The sequence below is a fragment of the Hypanus sabinus genome, chromosome 13 (assembly GCF_030144855.1).
Source record: "Hypanus sabinus isolate sHypSab1 chromosome 13, sHypSab1.hap1, whole genome shotgun sequence".
Taxonomy (NCBI): Eukaryota; Metazoa; Chordata; class Chondrichthyes; order Myliobatiformes; family Dasyatidae; genus Hypanus; species Hypanus sabinus.
The window spans coordinates 12,780,536-12,799,704 of record NC_082718.1 but is presented as its reverse complement, the minus strand read 5'-3'; the positions used below and the strand labels follow the sequence as shown (position 1 = coordinate 12,799,704).

The following is a 19,169-nucleotide window of genomic DNA, read 5'->3' as shown; positions in this document are numbered from 1 at the left end:
AGAGTCCATAGGCTTATAGTAGGTAGGTTAGCCATCTCCAGAGATAGAGACAGAGTGATCAAGAAAGGCGAGGGTGGTGTCGGAAATAGACCAGGTAAATTTGAGGGCAGGGTGAAAGATGGAGGCAAAGTTAATAAAGTCAATGAGCTCAGCATGCGTGCCAATGCAGTAGTCAATGTAGCAAAGGAAAAGTGGGGACAGATACCCGTATAGGCTTGGAACATGGACTGTTCCACAAAGCCAACAAAAAGGCAGGCATAGCTGGGACCTAGATGGGTGCCCGTGGCTGCACCTTTAGTTTGGAGGAAGTGGGAGCCAAAGGAGAAATTATCAAGAGTAAGGACTTATTCCATTAGATGGAGGGGAGTGGTGGTGGAGGGGAATTGGTTAGATCTGGAATCCAAAAAGAAGCAACATTGAGACCTTCCTGGTGGGGGATGGAGATATATAGGGACTTGATGTCCATGGTAAAAATCAGGTGGTGGGGTCCAGGGAAATTAAAATCATTAAAAAAATTCAAAGCGTGAGAAGTGTCACAAACATAGGTTGGAAGGGATTGAACAAGGGGGGATAAGACAGTGTCAAGGTATACAGAAATGAGTTCGGTGGGGCAGGAGCAAGCTGAGACAATGAGTCCACCTGGACAGGCACACTTGTGGATCTTGGGTAGGAGTTCGAAACGAGAAATGCAGGGTATGGGAACTATGAGATTGGTGACAGTGGATGGGAGATCCCCAGAGCTGATAAGGTTGGTGATGGTATGGGAGACAATGGCCCAGTGCTCTTTGGTAGAGTCATGATCGAGGGATAAATAAATGGAGGTATCAGCAAGTTGTCGCTGTGCCTCGGCACGATAGAGGTCAGTACACCACACTACAACAGCACCCCCCTTATCACCGGGTTTTATAGTAAGGTTGGGATTGGTTAAAAGCCTCATCCTGTTAGCAGATGTGGCGGATCCCAACCTTACTATAAAACAGAATTGCTCAACTGTTACCAATGGTTTTGGTGTGGTATACTGCATTCGGTGCTCCCTATGCAACCTTCTATATATTGGTGAGACCCGACACAGACTGTGAGATCATTTCGCTGAACACCTATGCTCAGTATGCCAGAGAATGAAGGATCTCCCAGTGTCCTCACATTTTAATTCCATGTCCCATTCCCATTCTGAAATGTCTATCCATGGCCTCCTCTATCGTCAAGATGAAGCCACATTCAGGTTGGAGGAACAACACCTTCCAATTTCTGTCTGGGTAGCCTCCAACCTGATGGCATGAACATTGACTTCTCTAACTTCTGTTAATGCCCCCCTCCCCTTCTTACACCATCCCTTATTTATCTATCTATTTATTTATTCCCTTTTTTCTTTTCCTCTTTTCCCTCTCTTTTTTTCTTTGTCTGTCCCTTTCACAACAAGTCCTTGCCTGCTCTCCATCTTCTTCTGGTGCTCCCCTCCCCCTGTCTTTCTCCCAAGGCCTCCCATCCCATGATCCTCTTCCTTTTCCAGCTGTGCATCCCTTTTGCCAATCAACTTTCCAGCTCGTAGCTTCATCCCGCCACCTCCTGTCTTCTCCTCTCATTTTGGTTCCCCTGCCCCCCTCCCACTTCTAAATCTCTTATAATCTCGTCTTTCAGTTAGTCCTGATGAAGGGTCTTGGCCAGAAATGTTAATTGTACTTCTTCCTATAGATACTCCCTGGCCTGCTGCGTTCCACCAGCGTGTTGTATGTGATGCTTATGTCAAGTTGCTTTTCTTAGTCTACAGTTCTGCATTCAATGCCTTAATTCCATCCAGGCTCAACAAGAAGCTCAGAGACCTCAGCCTTCACCCTGTTTTGTGCATCTGGATCCTGGCTTCTTTTCAGATCACTGGCTCTCTCACTTCCACCCCTTGGACTCTCAATACAGGAGCCCCTCAGGCCTGTGTCCTAAGGCCCCTCTTTTATTTCCTGTATACCCATGACTATGTTGAAACACACACAGCTCTAATCTGCGAATTCATTTGCTCATGAAACTACATTGATTGGTTTAATAGCTTCATCCCTCCCCCTCCTGTCTTGTCCTATCATTTTGGATCTCCCCCTCCCCCTCCCACTTTCAGATCTCTTACTATCTCTTTTTTCAGTTAGTCCTGACGAAGTGTCTCCACCCAAAATGCCGACTGTATTTCTTCCTATAGATGCTGCCTGGCCTGCTGCTTTCCACCAGCATTTTGTTTGTGTTGGTTTAGGGCCCAAGTGTTTTTGTATAATTGCAACTATTTAAAAAATCTTGCTTTTTGGCTTTTCAGGGGTTACTAAATGATATAAGAGACTGCACACTCGAACACCCATTCAGCTAAGAAGCGTGGGGGTTTTCTTTTCCTCATCCAACTTGTTCGCATTATAATACAGTTCGAATATGTGACTCCCAGTATTCATTAGCACTATTAAATTTGTCAACTTTCCCTACTAAAGCCATTGCCACATTATTTTCACTTTAACTTTGCTATTTGTGCATCTTTCACTGTGCACTGTATATTCACGTGTCCCTTTGTTAACGTCCATGACAGCTTTATCTTGTTACGACACAACTGCAGCAACAATGAATATAGAATTGAGTCAGGCTTTTTTATAAACAAATAAACAAGTTATTAAACTCTGATCAACAAAAAAATGCAAAGTAAACAAATGACTAACTTAACCAGAAGCAACTGCTATAGGGCAACTTGGACAGTTCTTAAAGTGGTAAACGCGAACACAGACTTAAAGTGGTAAATACGAAAGTCCAAGTGATTTATAAAGTCAATTAGGAAAGACTTCCTCAAGTAATGAATTCCTCAACAACATGACGTTATTGCTGATCCCAGCTGAAATATGCCTTGCTCGAAGGTTTCATGATGAAGGAAATAATAACGGCTTAAAGAAACTGACTTTTTTCTTGACGAATAACACTGCACAACCCTTTCTGCTCTTACAGGCAGAGGTTATCTCAGATGCAGGTTACTATTTCCTCAAATGAAGATCCAATAAGATCAATCCTGTATTAAACCACCGAACTTTACTTGATCCCTCAGGTTCCCATACTTCGGTAATGTCTTCACTCTTAAACTTTAAAATTAAATCAAAGATACATCAAACATAACTGGCAGCAATTTGGTGAAACTGCTGGCACAATGATTCTTACAGAAGAAAGTAAAACTCCACTATAAAATGAAACTGCGTCATGAGACCAAATACACAGCATAAGGGAGTAACTGAAGAATTGAAAGATGACTCAACACAAAAACTCCTGCATCACAGCAGGCTTCCCGTTTTATACCTGTTGAGAATATGTCATCGCATGATCTCACACTGTCAGGAAACTACATCACCCCACCATCACAAGACCATTACATCATGCTCACCAGATACTCAAGTACATCATGGTCATAAGACAGTCACAAGTTACCCATGGGGATGTAACACCTCCCTCCAAAAAAAAGAAATTTGTTCTGTCATGAGCAAAATTTTAACAATTAACTACATAAATAATACAAATGTACAGAATCTACAGCATACACAATATACATAGTATTATCATACAGCACCTTACAAATTAATATACAGTAAGAGTGTTACAAATGTTAACATACTACTCCATTAAAAAATTACATTGTGCATCAAATATCTAGATAGACAGTTAACAGTCATATTATTTTTGCCTTTAATATGAGTTATCAAAATATTATGTTCCTGTATCATCAAACCTTTGTTGCTAAATTGGAGTTTGATTAACCATTTCCTTAACCATTTTCTTTAATCAAGCATGGACCTATAACATAACCAAGGTATGACCAAACTCACTAAGGTAATAGTTAAGTTAACTTTTGAAAGCCTTTTAAATAGTTTCTCCACCACAGTAACATATTCTTCCCAAGAATCATTTCCTTTAACTAAATCATCAATATAGGCATCTGTATCTTTTAAACCATGAATCACATAAGTAATCATCTGCTGGAAAGTACCTGGTGCATTCTTCATCCCAAAAGGAAGAATATTATATTCATATAACCCAGATGGGGTTACAAATGCGGAAATTTCTCTACCTCTATTCATCAATGGAACACACCAATACCCTTTTAACACATCAATCTTTGTAAGGAACTTTGTTTTTCTGACTTTATCCACACAATCATCCACTCTAGGGGTTGGATACATGTTGGTTTTCGTTACAGCAATCGCCTCCTGTAGTCAGTACAAAACTGAATGCTACCATCTGACTTAGGCACCATAACACAAGGTGAACTCCAATTCGAATGAGATGGTCTAATAATATTATTCTCTAACATATACTTAATTTCTTTCTCAGCATGTTCACATTTTTCCATGTTCATCTGATATGGATGTTGATTTATGGGTTTGGCATCTACAACAGCTACATCATGTGAAACTACTGTGGTTCTTTTAGGAACGTCTGGAAATAAATCCCTATATTTAAAAATTAATTGCTTCATCTGCTGCTTCTGCTCTGGCTGTAAATGAGCTAATTACTCATCAATATTTTCCAGAATGGTTGACTTTGATAATCTGGCAGAAATAATATTGGGTTTAAAATGAGTTTCAGAGGAATCAACCATTAAATTCCTAGTGAGGTCAGACTGATCATTATTGACCACAACAGTCATAGTAGCAGGCTGTTTCTCATAATATGGTTTTATCATATTTATATAACAAAACTGGGTTGGCTGTCTTCAGAAATACAATCTGATCAAGGTAGCAATTTTATGTCTGGATTGTTTCAACAGAGAGTTTATAAACTGGGAGCTAAGCAGATTACCTTGTCTGCATATCATCCAGAATCACAAGGAGCTTTGGAGAGGTTTCATTATGTTTTTATCACATAATCCACATCATTAACTTTAGACATAATTTCATAAGGACTATGGAATCTAGCTTGTAAAGGGTTTGTTTGCACCGGGAAAATAACCAACACCTTATCTCCAGGCTTAAATGTCCTCATTCTAGCTTCTTTATCATACCAGGTTTTCATTTTCTCCTCAGCTGATTTGAAATTTTCCCTGGCTAAGCTACAAGTTTTATGTAATCTATCCTTAAATTTTAAAACATAATCCAGCAAATTACTGTGTACCTCTTTATTAATCCATTGTTCTTTTACAAAAGCCAAAGGTCCTATTTGGGCATAAACAAATATGCCCAAATATGTAAAAAAATTTGGGCATATTTGAACTCTATGCACAAATACAAGTTCAAATGGACTAAAAACCTAATGATTCCTGTACTGACTTACATAATGCAAATAGAAATAAGTATATGCCCTCATCCCATTCATTTTCATTTTCTGCACAATACATCCTAATCATAGTCTTGAAGGTAGAATGAAACCTCTCCAAAGCTCCTTGCGATTCTGCATGATATGCAGACAATGTAATCTGCTTAGCTCCCAGTTTATAAACCATCTGTTGAAACAATCCAGACATAAAATTACTACCTTGATCAGATTGTATTTCCTTAGGCAGCCCAAAATAAGTAAAGAATGTTATAAGAGCCTTTATTACAGATTTAGCTGTTATATTCCTAAGTGGTATTGGCTCTGGAAAACTAGACGCTGTGCACATGATAGTCAGCAAATATTGATGACCAGCTTTAGTTTTTGGTAATGGGTCTACACAATCTACAATAGTTTTAGAAAACGGTTCACCAAATGCAGGAATAGGTTGCAGCAGGGCCCCTGGAGTAACTTGATTAGATTTACTAAAAGCATGACATGTTCTACAAAATGTTGCCACATCTTTTCTCAAACCAGGCCAGTAAAAATGTTTAAAAACCTTGTTCACAGTTTTCTTCACCCCTTGATGTTCACACAAGGGCACATAATGAGCTAAAGTTAAAATCTCATTCCAATAAACTTTAGGAACTACTACCTGGTGAAAAACCTTCCATTCATCATTTACAAGAATTGTGGGTGATCTCCACTTCCTCATTTCTCAAAATAATATCCTACTGGAACCTTATCAATTTCACTATCCAGGAGAGCTTGTTCCTTTAATTTGATAATCTCATGGTCTCTATTCTGCTCTGCTATCATCTACTTCCAAGATAGAGACAAATCTTCATGGTCAGACTTACTCCAAGAATCTTGATCAAACAATGATGGTAAGAAAGTTTCTGACACATCCTCAAAATTTGAATCCTGAGTTGAACAGTCATGGGCAACATCCTCATCCTGCACATCAAGCTTTATACCCATAGCTTGAGTTACAACACAGGAGGAATCTGTTTATCTGTTTTAGAATCCATCCGTGGTTCCTCTGACTTTATTGTCAAATGTACTTCAGGAAAAACTTGTTCATCTGCTAAGTCATTCCCCAACAACAGAGAAACATCATTCACAGTTAAGCTGAGTTGTAGTCCTACTTTAACAAGTCCTGTAACTATCCCTGACTTTAAATTTACTCCATGCAAATGTACAGGCATAAGGGCACTCCCAACACCTCGTATATAGTTTATCTCACCAGTGTCAGACTCATCACTAAACTTTAACACACTGTCTAACATTAGTGATTGAGAAGCTCCAGTATCCCTGAGGATTTTTATTGGCATCAGAGTCGATCCCTCTTTCAAGGATACAAATCATTCGGTTATAAAATGATCATATACCCTCTTAACTTGGCCAGACTCTGACAAAGCTTCATTTGTGTTTATTGAACCCTGTGATTTTGCAGGTGTTTCAATACATTGCACACAAGCATCTGGGTCTGCTTCCTTCTCCTTTTTCAATCGGAAACAGTTAGCTATTACGTGACCAGGTTTCTTACAATAATTACAAATTACAAAATAATTACCAAACTAACTTGCCCTCACATGTTTTCCTTCATCCTTACCTTTCTCACTAACTTCTGATTTATTTTCTGGCTTACTTTGACTCACTGTGCTATTTTTCCTTTTAAAAGTTCTGCCGTGAGGAAATTTGTTCTTATGGATTACAGCATACTCATCAGCTAATTTAGCAGACTCCTGCAGCGTAGCTGTGTCCCTCTCTTTTAAGTATGTTCTTACTTCAACAGGGATGATCCTTTTAAATTCCTCCATTAAAATCAACTCCTTCAATCTATTATACTCCCCATTTACATTTTTAGAGGAAGCCCATTTCTTAAAACACACAGCTTTATTGTAGGCAAATTCCACGTAAGCTTTTCCCACAGATTTATTCAAATTTCTGAATCTTTCTCTATAAGCCTCTGGAACTAGTTCATACGCTTTCAATATATGCTGTTTCACAATATCATAATTAAGTGCTTGCTCAGCAGTTAAAGCTGTATAAACTTGTTGTGCCTTGCCTTTAAATACACTCTGTAACATCACTGACCATTTCTCTTTCAGCCTCTCTGAAATCACAGCAACATTTTCAAAATGTTGGAAATATTGATCCACTTCTGTTTCATTAAATGGAGGAGCTAATATAACTTCTTGACTAGCAATAAACTGTTTCCTAGAACCAGGAGACTGATTCTCAGACCTTAATTTCTCAATCACTAGCTCAAACTCCATCTTTCTCTCTACTTCTTTAGCTTCAAATTCTCTCTTTTTATTTTCATCTTGTAACCTACATCGTTCCAAGTCCGGTTTATATTGTTTTAACTTCATTTGTTCTATTTGCATCTGCATCTCCAGAATACTTATTGGAAACATGTCTAACACCGCTTCATCAAAAACCCCCAAATCTACATAGTGTGACGCCATCTTTCTCTGAATTACTGACTTTGTTGTAGCTTTTTAAGTACCTTTAAGGTCCAACCTGCCAGTAATCTCAGATACATCACTCATTGTCACCTTCGCTAATAACTCCAGGTCTGGCGATACAAGAAAGTCATCAATATTCATTGTTGTCGAATACCATCCACAAACCAATCAAATGAAAGAATTGAGCATTTTCCTTTTCCAAATCAGATTGATAATTAAACAAGCACAAGCTTAAAAATGGAACATCCTGGACAAGAGCCCCCAATTTTTATGGTACATCTCTGGCAACAATGAATATCGAATTTAGTCAGGTTTTTTAAATAAACAAATAAACAACTTATTAAACTCCGCTGAACAAAAAATGAAAAGTAAACTAACGACTAACTTAACCGGAAGTTAACTGCTGGACGGCAACTTGAACAGTTCTTAAAGTGGTAAGTACAAAAGTACAAGTGATTTATACAGTCAATTAGGAAATACTTTCCTGAAGTAATAAATTCCTCGATGACGTGAAGTTATTGCTGATCCCAGCCGAAATATGTCTTGCTCGAAGATTTCACGATGAAGGAAATAAAAACGGCTCAAAGGAACTGACCTTCTTCTGGGCAAATAACATTGCACAACCCTTTCTGCTTTTACAGGCAGGAGATATCTCAGATGCAGGTTGCTATTTCCTCGAAAGAAGATCCAATAAGGTCGATCTTGTATTAAACCGTAGAACTTTACTTGATCCCTCAGGTTCCCGTACTTCCGTAACATCTTCACTCTCCAATACTTAAACTTTAAGATTAAATCAAAGATACATCAAACATAATTGCCAGTGATTTGGTGAAACTGTCTGCACAACAATTCTTACAGTAGAAAGTAAAACTCCACTATAAAATGAAACTGCGTCATGAGACCATATGCGCAACATAATGGATTAACAGACGAACTGAATGACGACTCAACACAAGAACTCCTGCATCACAGCAGGTTTCCCGTTTTATACCTATTGAGAACATGTCATCACGTGACCTTACACTGGTGGGAAATTACATCACCCCACCATCACAAGAATATTATATTATGCTCACCAAATACTTAGTTACATCATAGTTACAAGACAGTCTCAAAACACCCATGGAGATGTAATAATCTGTGCTGCTTAACTTTTTCCTCTCACTGTCTCATTCCATAATCATCCCATAACTATGCATTTGGTGACATTCTCTGACAGTCAGGTTCATACTTGCTGTCAATTTGTTCTGTCTCTATAACTGCAAATTTAATAAAAATAAAAGCATGCATGCATGCCGAAGGTGGCTTTAACTGATGTATTCCTATTGCAGTAAGAAAGAGAGAGAAAAGTACATGTGTAGACAACAGATCAATATGCATGCGTAGACAACACTCGATACATATTGATAAGGGGAGTTATTGCTCTAAAATAACTGATCCATACATTACACCTGATCATCGATGGTGATCCAAACACTCATATAGCCATTCCCTTAAAATAGCTTCCAATAACTTCCCTACTACTGCGATAGGCTCACCAGCTTCATATTTCCTGGTTTCTTTTTAGAGCCTTTCATAAATAGAAGACTTATGACTTCCCAAAACAAGTCACTAGAGAGCAAGATTGAGGATTTAACAGCAAGATAGCTGTATCAAAGGGAAATGAGGGATTGTTGCATTCTGTGTTTTACAGAGATATGGCTGACCTCAGATATATTCAATACATCAGTTAGACCCAGAGGTTTCTCGACAGACCAGATGGTCTGGACTGCTGATTCAAAGAAGGCAAAATATTGGGGTTTGTGTTTCATGAGAAGCTTTTCGTTGTGCTTGAAGATAGTGGTTTTGTCACAATCTTGTTCGCCCCAACATGGAACATTGAATGATTAAGTGCCAACCATTCTGCTTCCTGACAGATTTTTGCTCCATGATCCTGAGCACCAAAGATTGAAGTTAAGCAAGCACTCAACGTATTGAGCACCTCAGTCAGCAAACAACCCGATGCCTTTCAATCCACTGCCATGGACTTCAGACAGGCTAGTTTGAAGGTAGTTCTACACAATAATCATCAATATGTCACCTGTAGCACAAGGGGTCATAAAACATTCAACCACTGAATACTACTATAAGGAATGCTGACAGTTCAATTCCTAGACCGTATTACATGAAATGTGATCATCTGGCTGCACACAGGCAGAGGCAAAAGAGCAAGACTCCAGAGGTAAGGAGGACAAGGCGTGGTTCAGGAGGCAGAAGAGTAACTATGGAATTGCTTCAAGTTGGACTACGTTCATAGACACAGCAGAGGATCTGAATGAATTTGTTATGGTAGTCACGGACTTTATTGTCATAGATGAATGAGTCCTCACAAAATCATTATGACTTCCCCAAGCAGAAGCTCTGGATGAACCATGAAATTGGCAATCTGCTGAGGGGTAGGCCAGTGGTGTTCAGGTTTGGCGAGCAAGTACAATAGAAGAGGTCCAGCTACAACCTCCAGAAGGACACCTAACACACAATTGTGGAATAAACAAACCATTGATGGATGCTCAATTGTTTTGGCAGGGCTTAGTTGCTATCCCCTTTAACAAGGTGAAACCAAGTGACTTAGGTAACAACGGGGTTTCAATCCCAATTGTCCAATGCCTTTTCTGCTTGATTTGACAATCAAAACATGGTGACACCTTCACAAAATTCAACAGACCCCATTAACACTATGATTTCAGTCCCTGAAGCTGACATGAGAGCATCCTTCAGGAGAGTGAACCTATGGAAAGCATCTGGCCCAGACCGGATACCTGGTTAGTTCTGAAGAGCTGTACTGATCAACTGGCTGGAGTGTTCAATAATGTCTTTAACCTCTCAATTCAACAGGTTTCTACTTCAACCAGGCTTCAATTATGCTGAAGCCAAAGAAGAATGTGGTAACTTGCCTTAATGAGTATCATTCAGTAGCACTTGCATCCACTGTAATGAAGAGCATTCAGAGGCTGCTGATGAAATACATCAAATCCTGTCTGAGAGCCAACTTCGATGTGCTCCAGTTTGCGTCTTGATATAACAGGTCATCAGCAAGTGCCATTGCATTATCTCTTCACTCAACCTGGAATGTCTGGGCAGTGAAGATGTATACATCAGGATGCCTTTCATTGTCTACACTTGGCATTCAATACTAGCATCCTCTCAAAACTAATCAATAAAATGCAAGGCCTAGGCCTCAATATCTCCTCAATTTTCACACTTGTAAACCCGAGTCTGGTCATATCAGCAACAACACCTCCTCCAAAATTGTATCAGCAGAGGTGCATTCAAAGCTGTGTGCCTGACCCTTGTATTACTGTCTTTATATATATGACTCAGAGGCTAAGCACTGCTCCAATTGCCATATTTAAGATTGCTGATGACACCACTGTTGTTGGTTGAATCAAATCTAGCTGAGTGGTGTCACTCAATATCATCACGAAGAAAGAGCTGATTATTGACTACAGGATGAGGAAACTGGATGTTGATGAGTCAGTCCTCATTGGGGGATCAGACACTTTAAACCCTTCAGTGTTATCATTTCAGATGATCTGTCCTGGGTTTCACTTGTAACTGTCATTACAAAGAAAGCATGGCACCGCCTCTATTTTCTATTTTATGAGAATAAGTTGAGTGAACTTGGCCTTTCTTCCTTGGAGCGATGGAGGATGAGAGGAGACCTGATAGAGGTGTATAAGATGGTGATTGTGTGGATAGTCAGAGGTTTTTTCCCCAGGGCTGAAACAGCTAACACAAAGAGGCATTGTTTTAAGGTACTTGGAATTTGGTACAGAGAAGATGTCAGGGGTAAGTTTTTTATGCAAAGACTGATGAGTGTGTGGAATGGGCTGCAGACAACGGCGGTGGAGGTGGATGGAATGGGTTCTTTTAAGAAATTGGTACATGGAGCATAGAAAATAGAGGGCTATGGGTAACTCCAAGTAATTTCTAATGTAAGTACATTTTCAGCACAGCATTGTGTGCCAAAGGGCCTGTATTGTGCTGTAGGTTTTCTATGTTTCTATGTTTTTACTGTCGGTTCAACCACATCACTCAAAATGCTTCATCTTTCTGTTTGTTCTCTCCATCTTTCAATCAATCTGTTAAACTGAATTTACCTGTTTCTGTTTGCCTTACTTTATAAGTATATTCCTAGTTGAATTAATGTTGTTGTTCTGATCAAGGTGGTTCAAGGTCCAACAGAGAATTACTGACTAAATCAGTGCTCCAGTTTTCACATCTGGTCTGTGTGAAACAAAAATCAGTTCCAGAAAATATTTTATTGTCTGTCACATTTTATGACTTTGCTTTGTTTTCCAGAATGTCAATGTGGAACAATCCTGACTCTTGCACCTGGGATGCGACACTCGAAGTGGAACTGCTGTTTGCCATTACAGAAACTCGTTGTACACAGAATTTCACATTCCCATTAGCGACATGTTGTTTTCTGGCATTCTGTACTGCAGTGATGATGCCACTCTCTGGTAGGAGGAGCAGAAGCTCCTATTGCATATTGAAGCCTACAAAACGATGGGATCTGTATTGACTTTTCTAATATTTGGTCACTTCTAAGCCATTCGTTTTTCCATTTTGCATTCGGTGCAGTTTTAACACCTTCTCCTCCGTGTTTGCCAATTGCTCTACTCCCCATCAAATTCCTTCACCTTTAGCCCCATACCTCATCCACATATCACCTCCTAGCTTCAAATTTCACTCCTCTCCTTCATAGCTTCTTCACATCCTGATGCTGTCTGATCTTTGAGTATTTATTGGGAATTTTCACTTCAGTATTTGGATACTGACCCAGTGGAGAGAGTGTGTGACATCATTGACTGGATGATCAGTCATGGATTTCCCTTCACAAATTCATTTTGGTTCTCCCTCATCATGCCCAGATTTTCCATCTACCTTGCTTATATTTCCTCATTGGTGGATTCCAGTGTTTAATGGACAATTCCTGTCAACCCAACTGGTTTCTTCTTCCTGACTTCTCTGTATTTTCTCCATGGAAACATGCCGTCAAAGAAGATGGAACATTGAGTAAAAGACAACAAGGAACTTACTGAGAACAAAAAACAAACTGATAACTCTGTGTTCACTGAGGGAGGTGAATTACACAGAAAATGTTTTACAGTTTTGCGCATAATGAGATAGCTCAGTGGACCTGAAAGACGACGGGAATGGGTTTCATACACTCCATTTTGTTCAGTACCTGTCCACATCTAAATTCAATTCCAATTCAGACGCAAATTCATTGAATAACCAAGAACCTGAAGAGCCATTTCTCCAGATGATAGTGGTTTCTGGATTCATGGATGTCGGATTTCAAATTTACAGAATTGTTGCAGCATTTGAGAAGATGATCAGCCCATTAAGTCTCTACTAGCACTGGTTAAGAGAGATCCAGATACTTGCACTCCCCCATCCACTGCCCACCGTCCTGCACGTTCCTTTCTCCCTCATCACTCCCCAGAAAACTGACATTTCTTTCTATGGCAACTGTCTCCACTCCACTCATATGGTTTTTCCCCAACAGACATATTTCCATTGTTCCATATGCCCCTCACACACCCTCTCTGACACAGAATTCTAAGTCTTCATTTCAGTTAAAATATCTTTGACATGAATTAACTACATTTGAAGATACATCTCTATTGTAGTGGATTTACTGGTAAACCAGCTGACTCATCCTCAGCCCTAACACTCCAGTTCTCATCTCCCTGCCACATTAGCTGAAACCCTCCTCAACAGCTCAAGCAAACCTACCTACAAGGATATTGGTGGCAATCCGCACTGTGGTCCTAGCACTAGACTTCATTATTGGTTGAGAAGTGGGGTGCTTGTGCCATCATTCACCAGGTCTGTTGCATGTACTGCATATCCCTGATAAAAATGAGAACATCACCGATTTAGCAGTGCTCACCCCACTTGAAGCAGGTGAGGTGAGGAAGACCTGGTAGGAGTTAAATATGACTTCATTATCACCACGGGGACACATTAACTGATTTCATGCTTTCAGGATATTATTAGGAATTTCATGAAGATTTTGTTTAAAGAGATACACAATGCTCGCTTTCTCTGAGGTGTAACTACCTTGCACCTTTTGAAATGCTCCCAGAAACTCCAGCCATTGTTATTCTACCATCTTCCCTGCTGGTATCTCCTTCCTCTCCCTCCTCTTCTTTACTATTCCCATTCCTGTTTCCCTCTCTATTTTTATTTCCTTAACTGCCTGTTACCTCCCTCTGGCACTCCTCTCCCTTCTATTTTTTCCATGGTCTTCTGTCCTTTCCTATCAGATCCTCCCTTCTCCTGCCTTTTATCTCTTACACCAATCAACTACCCAGCTCTTTACTCTAACCCACCTCCCCACCCTCCTGGTTTGACTTATCACGTGTCACCATGTAGTTCTTCCTCCCCTCCTCCCCCCATCTTATTCTGATTTCTCCACTTCCTTTCCAGTCCTGATGAAGGGTCTTGGCCCAAAACATCATCTGTTTACTCTTTTCCACAGGTTTAGCCTTGCCTGTTATGTTCCTGCAGCATTTTGTGAGTGTTGCTTTGGATTTCCATCTGCTGTAGTTATTCTCAAGTTTGTGGCAAAAAGCTAAACTTTATTTGTTAGATAGAATAAATGCTGGAAATCTGAAATGAAAATGCTGGAAATATTGTAAACTACACAGATGGAGAAACTAGACAATTATGTCCTGTCCACACACCATCATCGACTGGTTTCTCAACTTGTAAAATCTGTTTTGCTATTTCTCCCATCAAACAGCACAACTTCCTGGTTCTTGATTTTACACTCCATGTGTAGCATTCACCAATTCATCTTCAATATCAGCAGAGTAAATGTGAGTAGGCTCTTTCCACTTAGATTAGGAGAGATAAATACAAGAGGACATGGCTTTAGGGTGAAAGGGGAAATGTTTAGGGGGAACTTCTACACTCAGAGTGGTGGGAGTGTGGAACGAGCTGATGTGGAAAATGTGGGCTCACTCTTAAGTTTTAAGAATAAATGAGATAGATACATTGATGGGAGAGATCTGGAGGGTTATGGAATGGGTGCAGGTCAATGGGACCAGTGGAATAAAGTTTTGGCACAGGCTAGAAGGGCCAAATAGCCTGTTTTCTGTGCTGTAGTGTTCTCTGATTCTATGGTTCTAGTTCACAAGACTGTCCATGATGATAACAATGACTGTGGATACAGGTTTAATGGGTATTGATACTAAAATCTTTTGGGTAAGCTTCAATGAGTACAAAGAAAGAGCATGTCAGAAAAATGATAGCCAAAAATCTGTTCCTCAAAATCTCACTAACTAACCCCCTGACTATGGTACAGATCTCAATTGCTCCTCTTTGTGGGTTCTTCCCTTCCCCCCGCCCGTGGAAATTGCTGCAAGGCAAGAGTTAATAAATGTCTGTGCAAGGATAGACTGTAGGTAGAGTCCAAACAGCCCAGACAAGAAAGATCTTTGAAGAACAAAACACTACCTTTTACAGGAGGTTTCTGGAGCCATTTGGTTTACTGAGATGAGGTATGAATGCAGTTGAAGGATACAAGGGCACACACAGCAACTAAGGGACAGTTACTTTAACAACTTCAAAGTATGGTTGGCTGTTAGCTTGTAGCTTCTATTCACTTTTAACACCTGCATTGTAAATGATGTTTCATCTTGCAAGTTAGGAATTGGAATATAGGCAGTATACCAAATGGTCATTATGTGTAACTGCCAGGCTGTATAAAAATGGCATCCCTCTCTTCGGACTTCAGAGCTGTGTGGTGACAGAGGCCACACTGTTCTCCCTGTGCACAAGTAAATAAAGTGTGCTTGAGGAACGATCCCTCCCTCCCCTTCCCTCCCATGATTTTTAATCTATTCAATATAAGTAATTGATTTACTTATTAATTTATTATTTATTTTGTGTTTTTTTTCTTCTATCTTTTCTATTACATAGAACTACTGCTGCTAAGTTAACAAATTTGACGTTACCTGCCAATGATAATAAATCCAATTCTGATTCTGACAAATGCTTAATGAGAAATCCCAGCAGATGATATGGAGGTAGGTGGAAGGGCAGGTAGTTCTGAGAAGTCAAACAATTCCATATTTACAATCTTCCCACCATCAACCCAAAGCAAGTGTTAACCGCTGTCGCATCCATACAATGGAACATTGATTGGCATCGTGCACATGCAGATGATTAGCCAATGCCTGCTTCTTGGTCTGCTCGGTCTGTGAACCTATTGTTCAGAGCTGTATTAAACTCTATGCACAATTCAGATCTGAAGAATGCTGGCTGAAGTTATCTGCTGACTCAAAATATCACACTAACAGGAGGAAGACAGAAGAATGAGGCTGAAAGGGATAAATAGATCAGCCTTGATAAAATGGAGCACTGGATGGGCTAAATTACCTAATTCTGCTCCAATATTGTATGATCTTATCTCAGTGATGATAAACCTGATTCTGATTTAGAATTTGTTTCAAAGGAGTGATTGGGGATGAACCAACGTGCAGGACACAGGCACGGAGGCAGGATCGAGAGGTGCTAGCACAGTCGCGAACGTGGAACAGGTAACCAGGGGAATCTTGACTCGGAGACAAGGTTTACGCAGAATATTACGCAGAGCTTAGAATCAACAGTCCTAAGGGATCAAGAAACAAGGTTTACACACTAGAATCAACCAATGAATCAGCAACCCATGACTGTGCTGCCAGAGTTCTGATCCTATATTTTCTAATGGGAACCAGGTGTGCTGTAATTAATTGAACTAGCAGCAAAGAGGATCAGATGATGGGAATTAAGGCACAATCAGGGACGTAGGGGATAGCCAGATGGGACCATGACAGAATTTAATGCAAAATGTTAATCTGCAGGTATAATGAAATAATACATTGTCTGTTATTCTAAGAACTTTGGAGAAAAAATTCAAGGAAGTCTTGAAGATATTCCAGAATGTTACAATGAGACTTCATCTGGTGATCAGGGGTTGTTTTGGACTCCATTCCTAAGACAGGAAATGCCTGCCTTGGATCAGTGCAGCTTTGATCCATCAAATGAAATTTTGGAATGAGTGAAGTGTCCACTGAAGAGATAATGAGGGACATTGAATTAAACTCACAAGAATTTAGAACAAAAAAACTGAAAATGTTCTCATTGAAAGTGTCGGATTCTGAGAGGAACTGGGGGGTGGATAATGAAATTCTATCTGCTCAGTCTGGAGAACCTAGAACTAGGGCATAATTAACATTTTAGGATTTAGAGAGGAGTAATTCCCTTGTGCAGAAGGTTGAGAATCTTTTAAACGTTGTGTCGCAGAGGACTGTGCATGATCAGAATATACAGACTCCCACTATTATATTGTAGGACATCTCAGTAAATGGAATGGTTAGTCTGCAGTAAACACCCAGCTCCTGAGTGAAGCCCCTTTAGATGGGACCTGTCGATCGTTGACTCTGTGACCTCTAAGTGACTCTCCATCTTCACTACATGCTTGTACCTTCATCCATTGTCATCAGAAGTAAGCAAGGACTACACAGTTATCTCTCAAAAATTTGAGATGCGCAATTTTTTGGTTTTATCAACAATACCACATCGGAAGATGGAAAGTAACACATTTTGTGTGTGACAGATAAAAATGAACTTATCTGCTCTCAGAAGGAAGTGAGAAATACAGATAAATATCATGTCAATCTCTCATTCTTCAACAACATGAGATCAGCAATTGTATTATCAAACTGGCTCAACTTTCAATTAATCAACTGTGAGCTTTTCATAAAAATTCTACAAAAAAACAGTGTAAGAATTGCAAAACAATTACTTTGAAATATTTTAAATCACCTTTATCTCCATGGTACTGAGGTATCTCAGTGTATCTGAAACACTGTACTGGAGTGGAGTCAATACACTGGGACAGACACCACTTTGCTCAATGTCTCACCACATCCAAATTCAATTATGATCAAGACCCAAAACCACTGAGTGTTTGGGGTCCTGAAGTTCTATCTCTCTAGATGATTATGGCTTTCTTGTTCCTCAGTTCTACTCATGTTGTTCAGACACTCAAATAATGGTTCCAGCTGTAAAAGATGCTATTCAACCTGTGGAGCCTGTATTAATCCTGTACAAGAGTGACATCCACTCCCCCACCCACTACCCAGAGACACACAATCCATCTTCCTCCCAACTCTCTTAACCTAGTCACACCTTCTTCCTTCACAAATATCTCCAGATATCTCCTCTGAGATACTTCCATTTTTCTACTTGAAAACTAACTTCCCAAATTTAGCAATGTTTCAGTGGAGTAAGGAAAGCAATTTAGCAAACCATAACCCAGCCATGTATCCAAAGAAGTTTGTGTGTGGACCTTGCAGAGGCTGAGTGTATCTCAGCAAGTGATCCATTTTTGACATGCCAATGCCTTTTCATCATCTGTAAGCTTTGAGATCAGGAATGTTGTGGAGTACTCTCTGTATTCTTCTCTGCCACTCACACCCCACGCTGATGATTCCCTCTGGCCAGCACAGGCCAGTGATGGCTATTGTTCTGCCAGGCAGCAGGAACCAAAGGAACGAGATCTTAGATGGCAAATGGATCAGATATTTCAGGAGGAATTCTTTTTGCTCACAAAGTTGTCATGATGTGAAAATCAATGACTGAAAGGCTGCTGGAATCAGAGTCAATAATAACTATCAAAATATTTGGCTGAATCTGTGAAGGAACAATTCCCAGTGGCAGAGGGGAAGAGCAGGAGAATTAAACTAAATGGCTTGCAAATCAGAGAGATGGTACAGATACGATGGGGCAAATAACCTCCTTCTGTGCAGTATCATTGCATCATTCTGTTGTTCTTGAAGGGGATGAGGATGAACTGAATCTACAATGAGTTTCAGAGATCACTTGCTTTGCCTGTTAAAGTGGTGATTGAAGAACAAGAGAGATTCCAGAGAAAGAAAGAGCCATTTGACCCATTAGTCCCACTCCACTGGAGATCGATGGATTTCTTCCCACATAATGGTAACTCAGGGATTTTGCTGAACTGTCCCTGGAGAAGCATCAAATATCAGCCAGTCTATTATCTCCCCAAATGTCCATGTTTCTCCTGAACAGACTTCACTCCAGCTCCTTATTTGAAAGTGGTCACCATTCTAAATTAAACCCATTCCTCACAAATTGATTACAAAGTTTCCAGAGTCAGTGACAGAGAGAGATCATCCCCTATGATGGGAAATTGAAGGGTAACAGACCAGAGCAGGTATATTAGTGAGTGAGGTAATCTATGTAAATAATCTGTTGTTTTTGAAGGATTCAACTGAATATTACATCCTAATTATTCATATTGATAACATTCACTGAGCTCCAATATCACAAACACATCATGTGATCATAAATGCTTTCTGCAGCCTCCACTTCTCAGAG

At 39.8% G+C, this 19,169-nt stretch overlaps 1 protein-coding gene across 2 annotated transcripts in view; it reads left to right on the top strand.

Annotated features, from left to right (window-relative positions):
* Positions 1–19,169, top strand: part of LOC132403449 (C-type lectin mannose-binding isoform-like) — a 122,569-nt gene that overhangs the window by 72,456 nt on the left and 30,944 nt on the right. Inside the window, exons 2-3 of one of the 2 annotated variants that reach the window (XM_059986851.1) lie at positions 12,066–12,229; positions 16,240–16,324. In XM_059986851.1, the coding sequence (XP_059842834.1) occupies positions 12,067–12,229; positions 16,240–16,324 (248 nt within the window). In that variant the 5' untranslated portion in view covers position 12,066. The remainder of the gene's footprint in view (positions 1–12,065; positions 12,230–16,239; positions 16,325–19,169) is intronic. The other variant, XM_059986852.1, reaches the window with a different exon arrangement.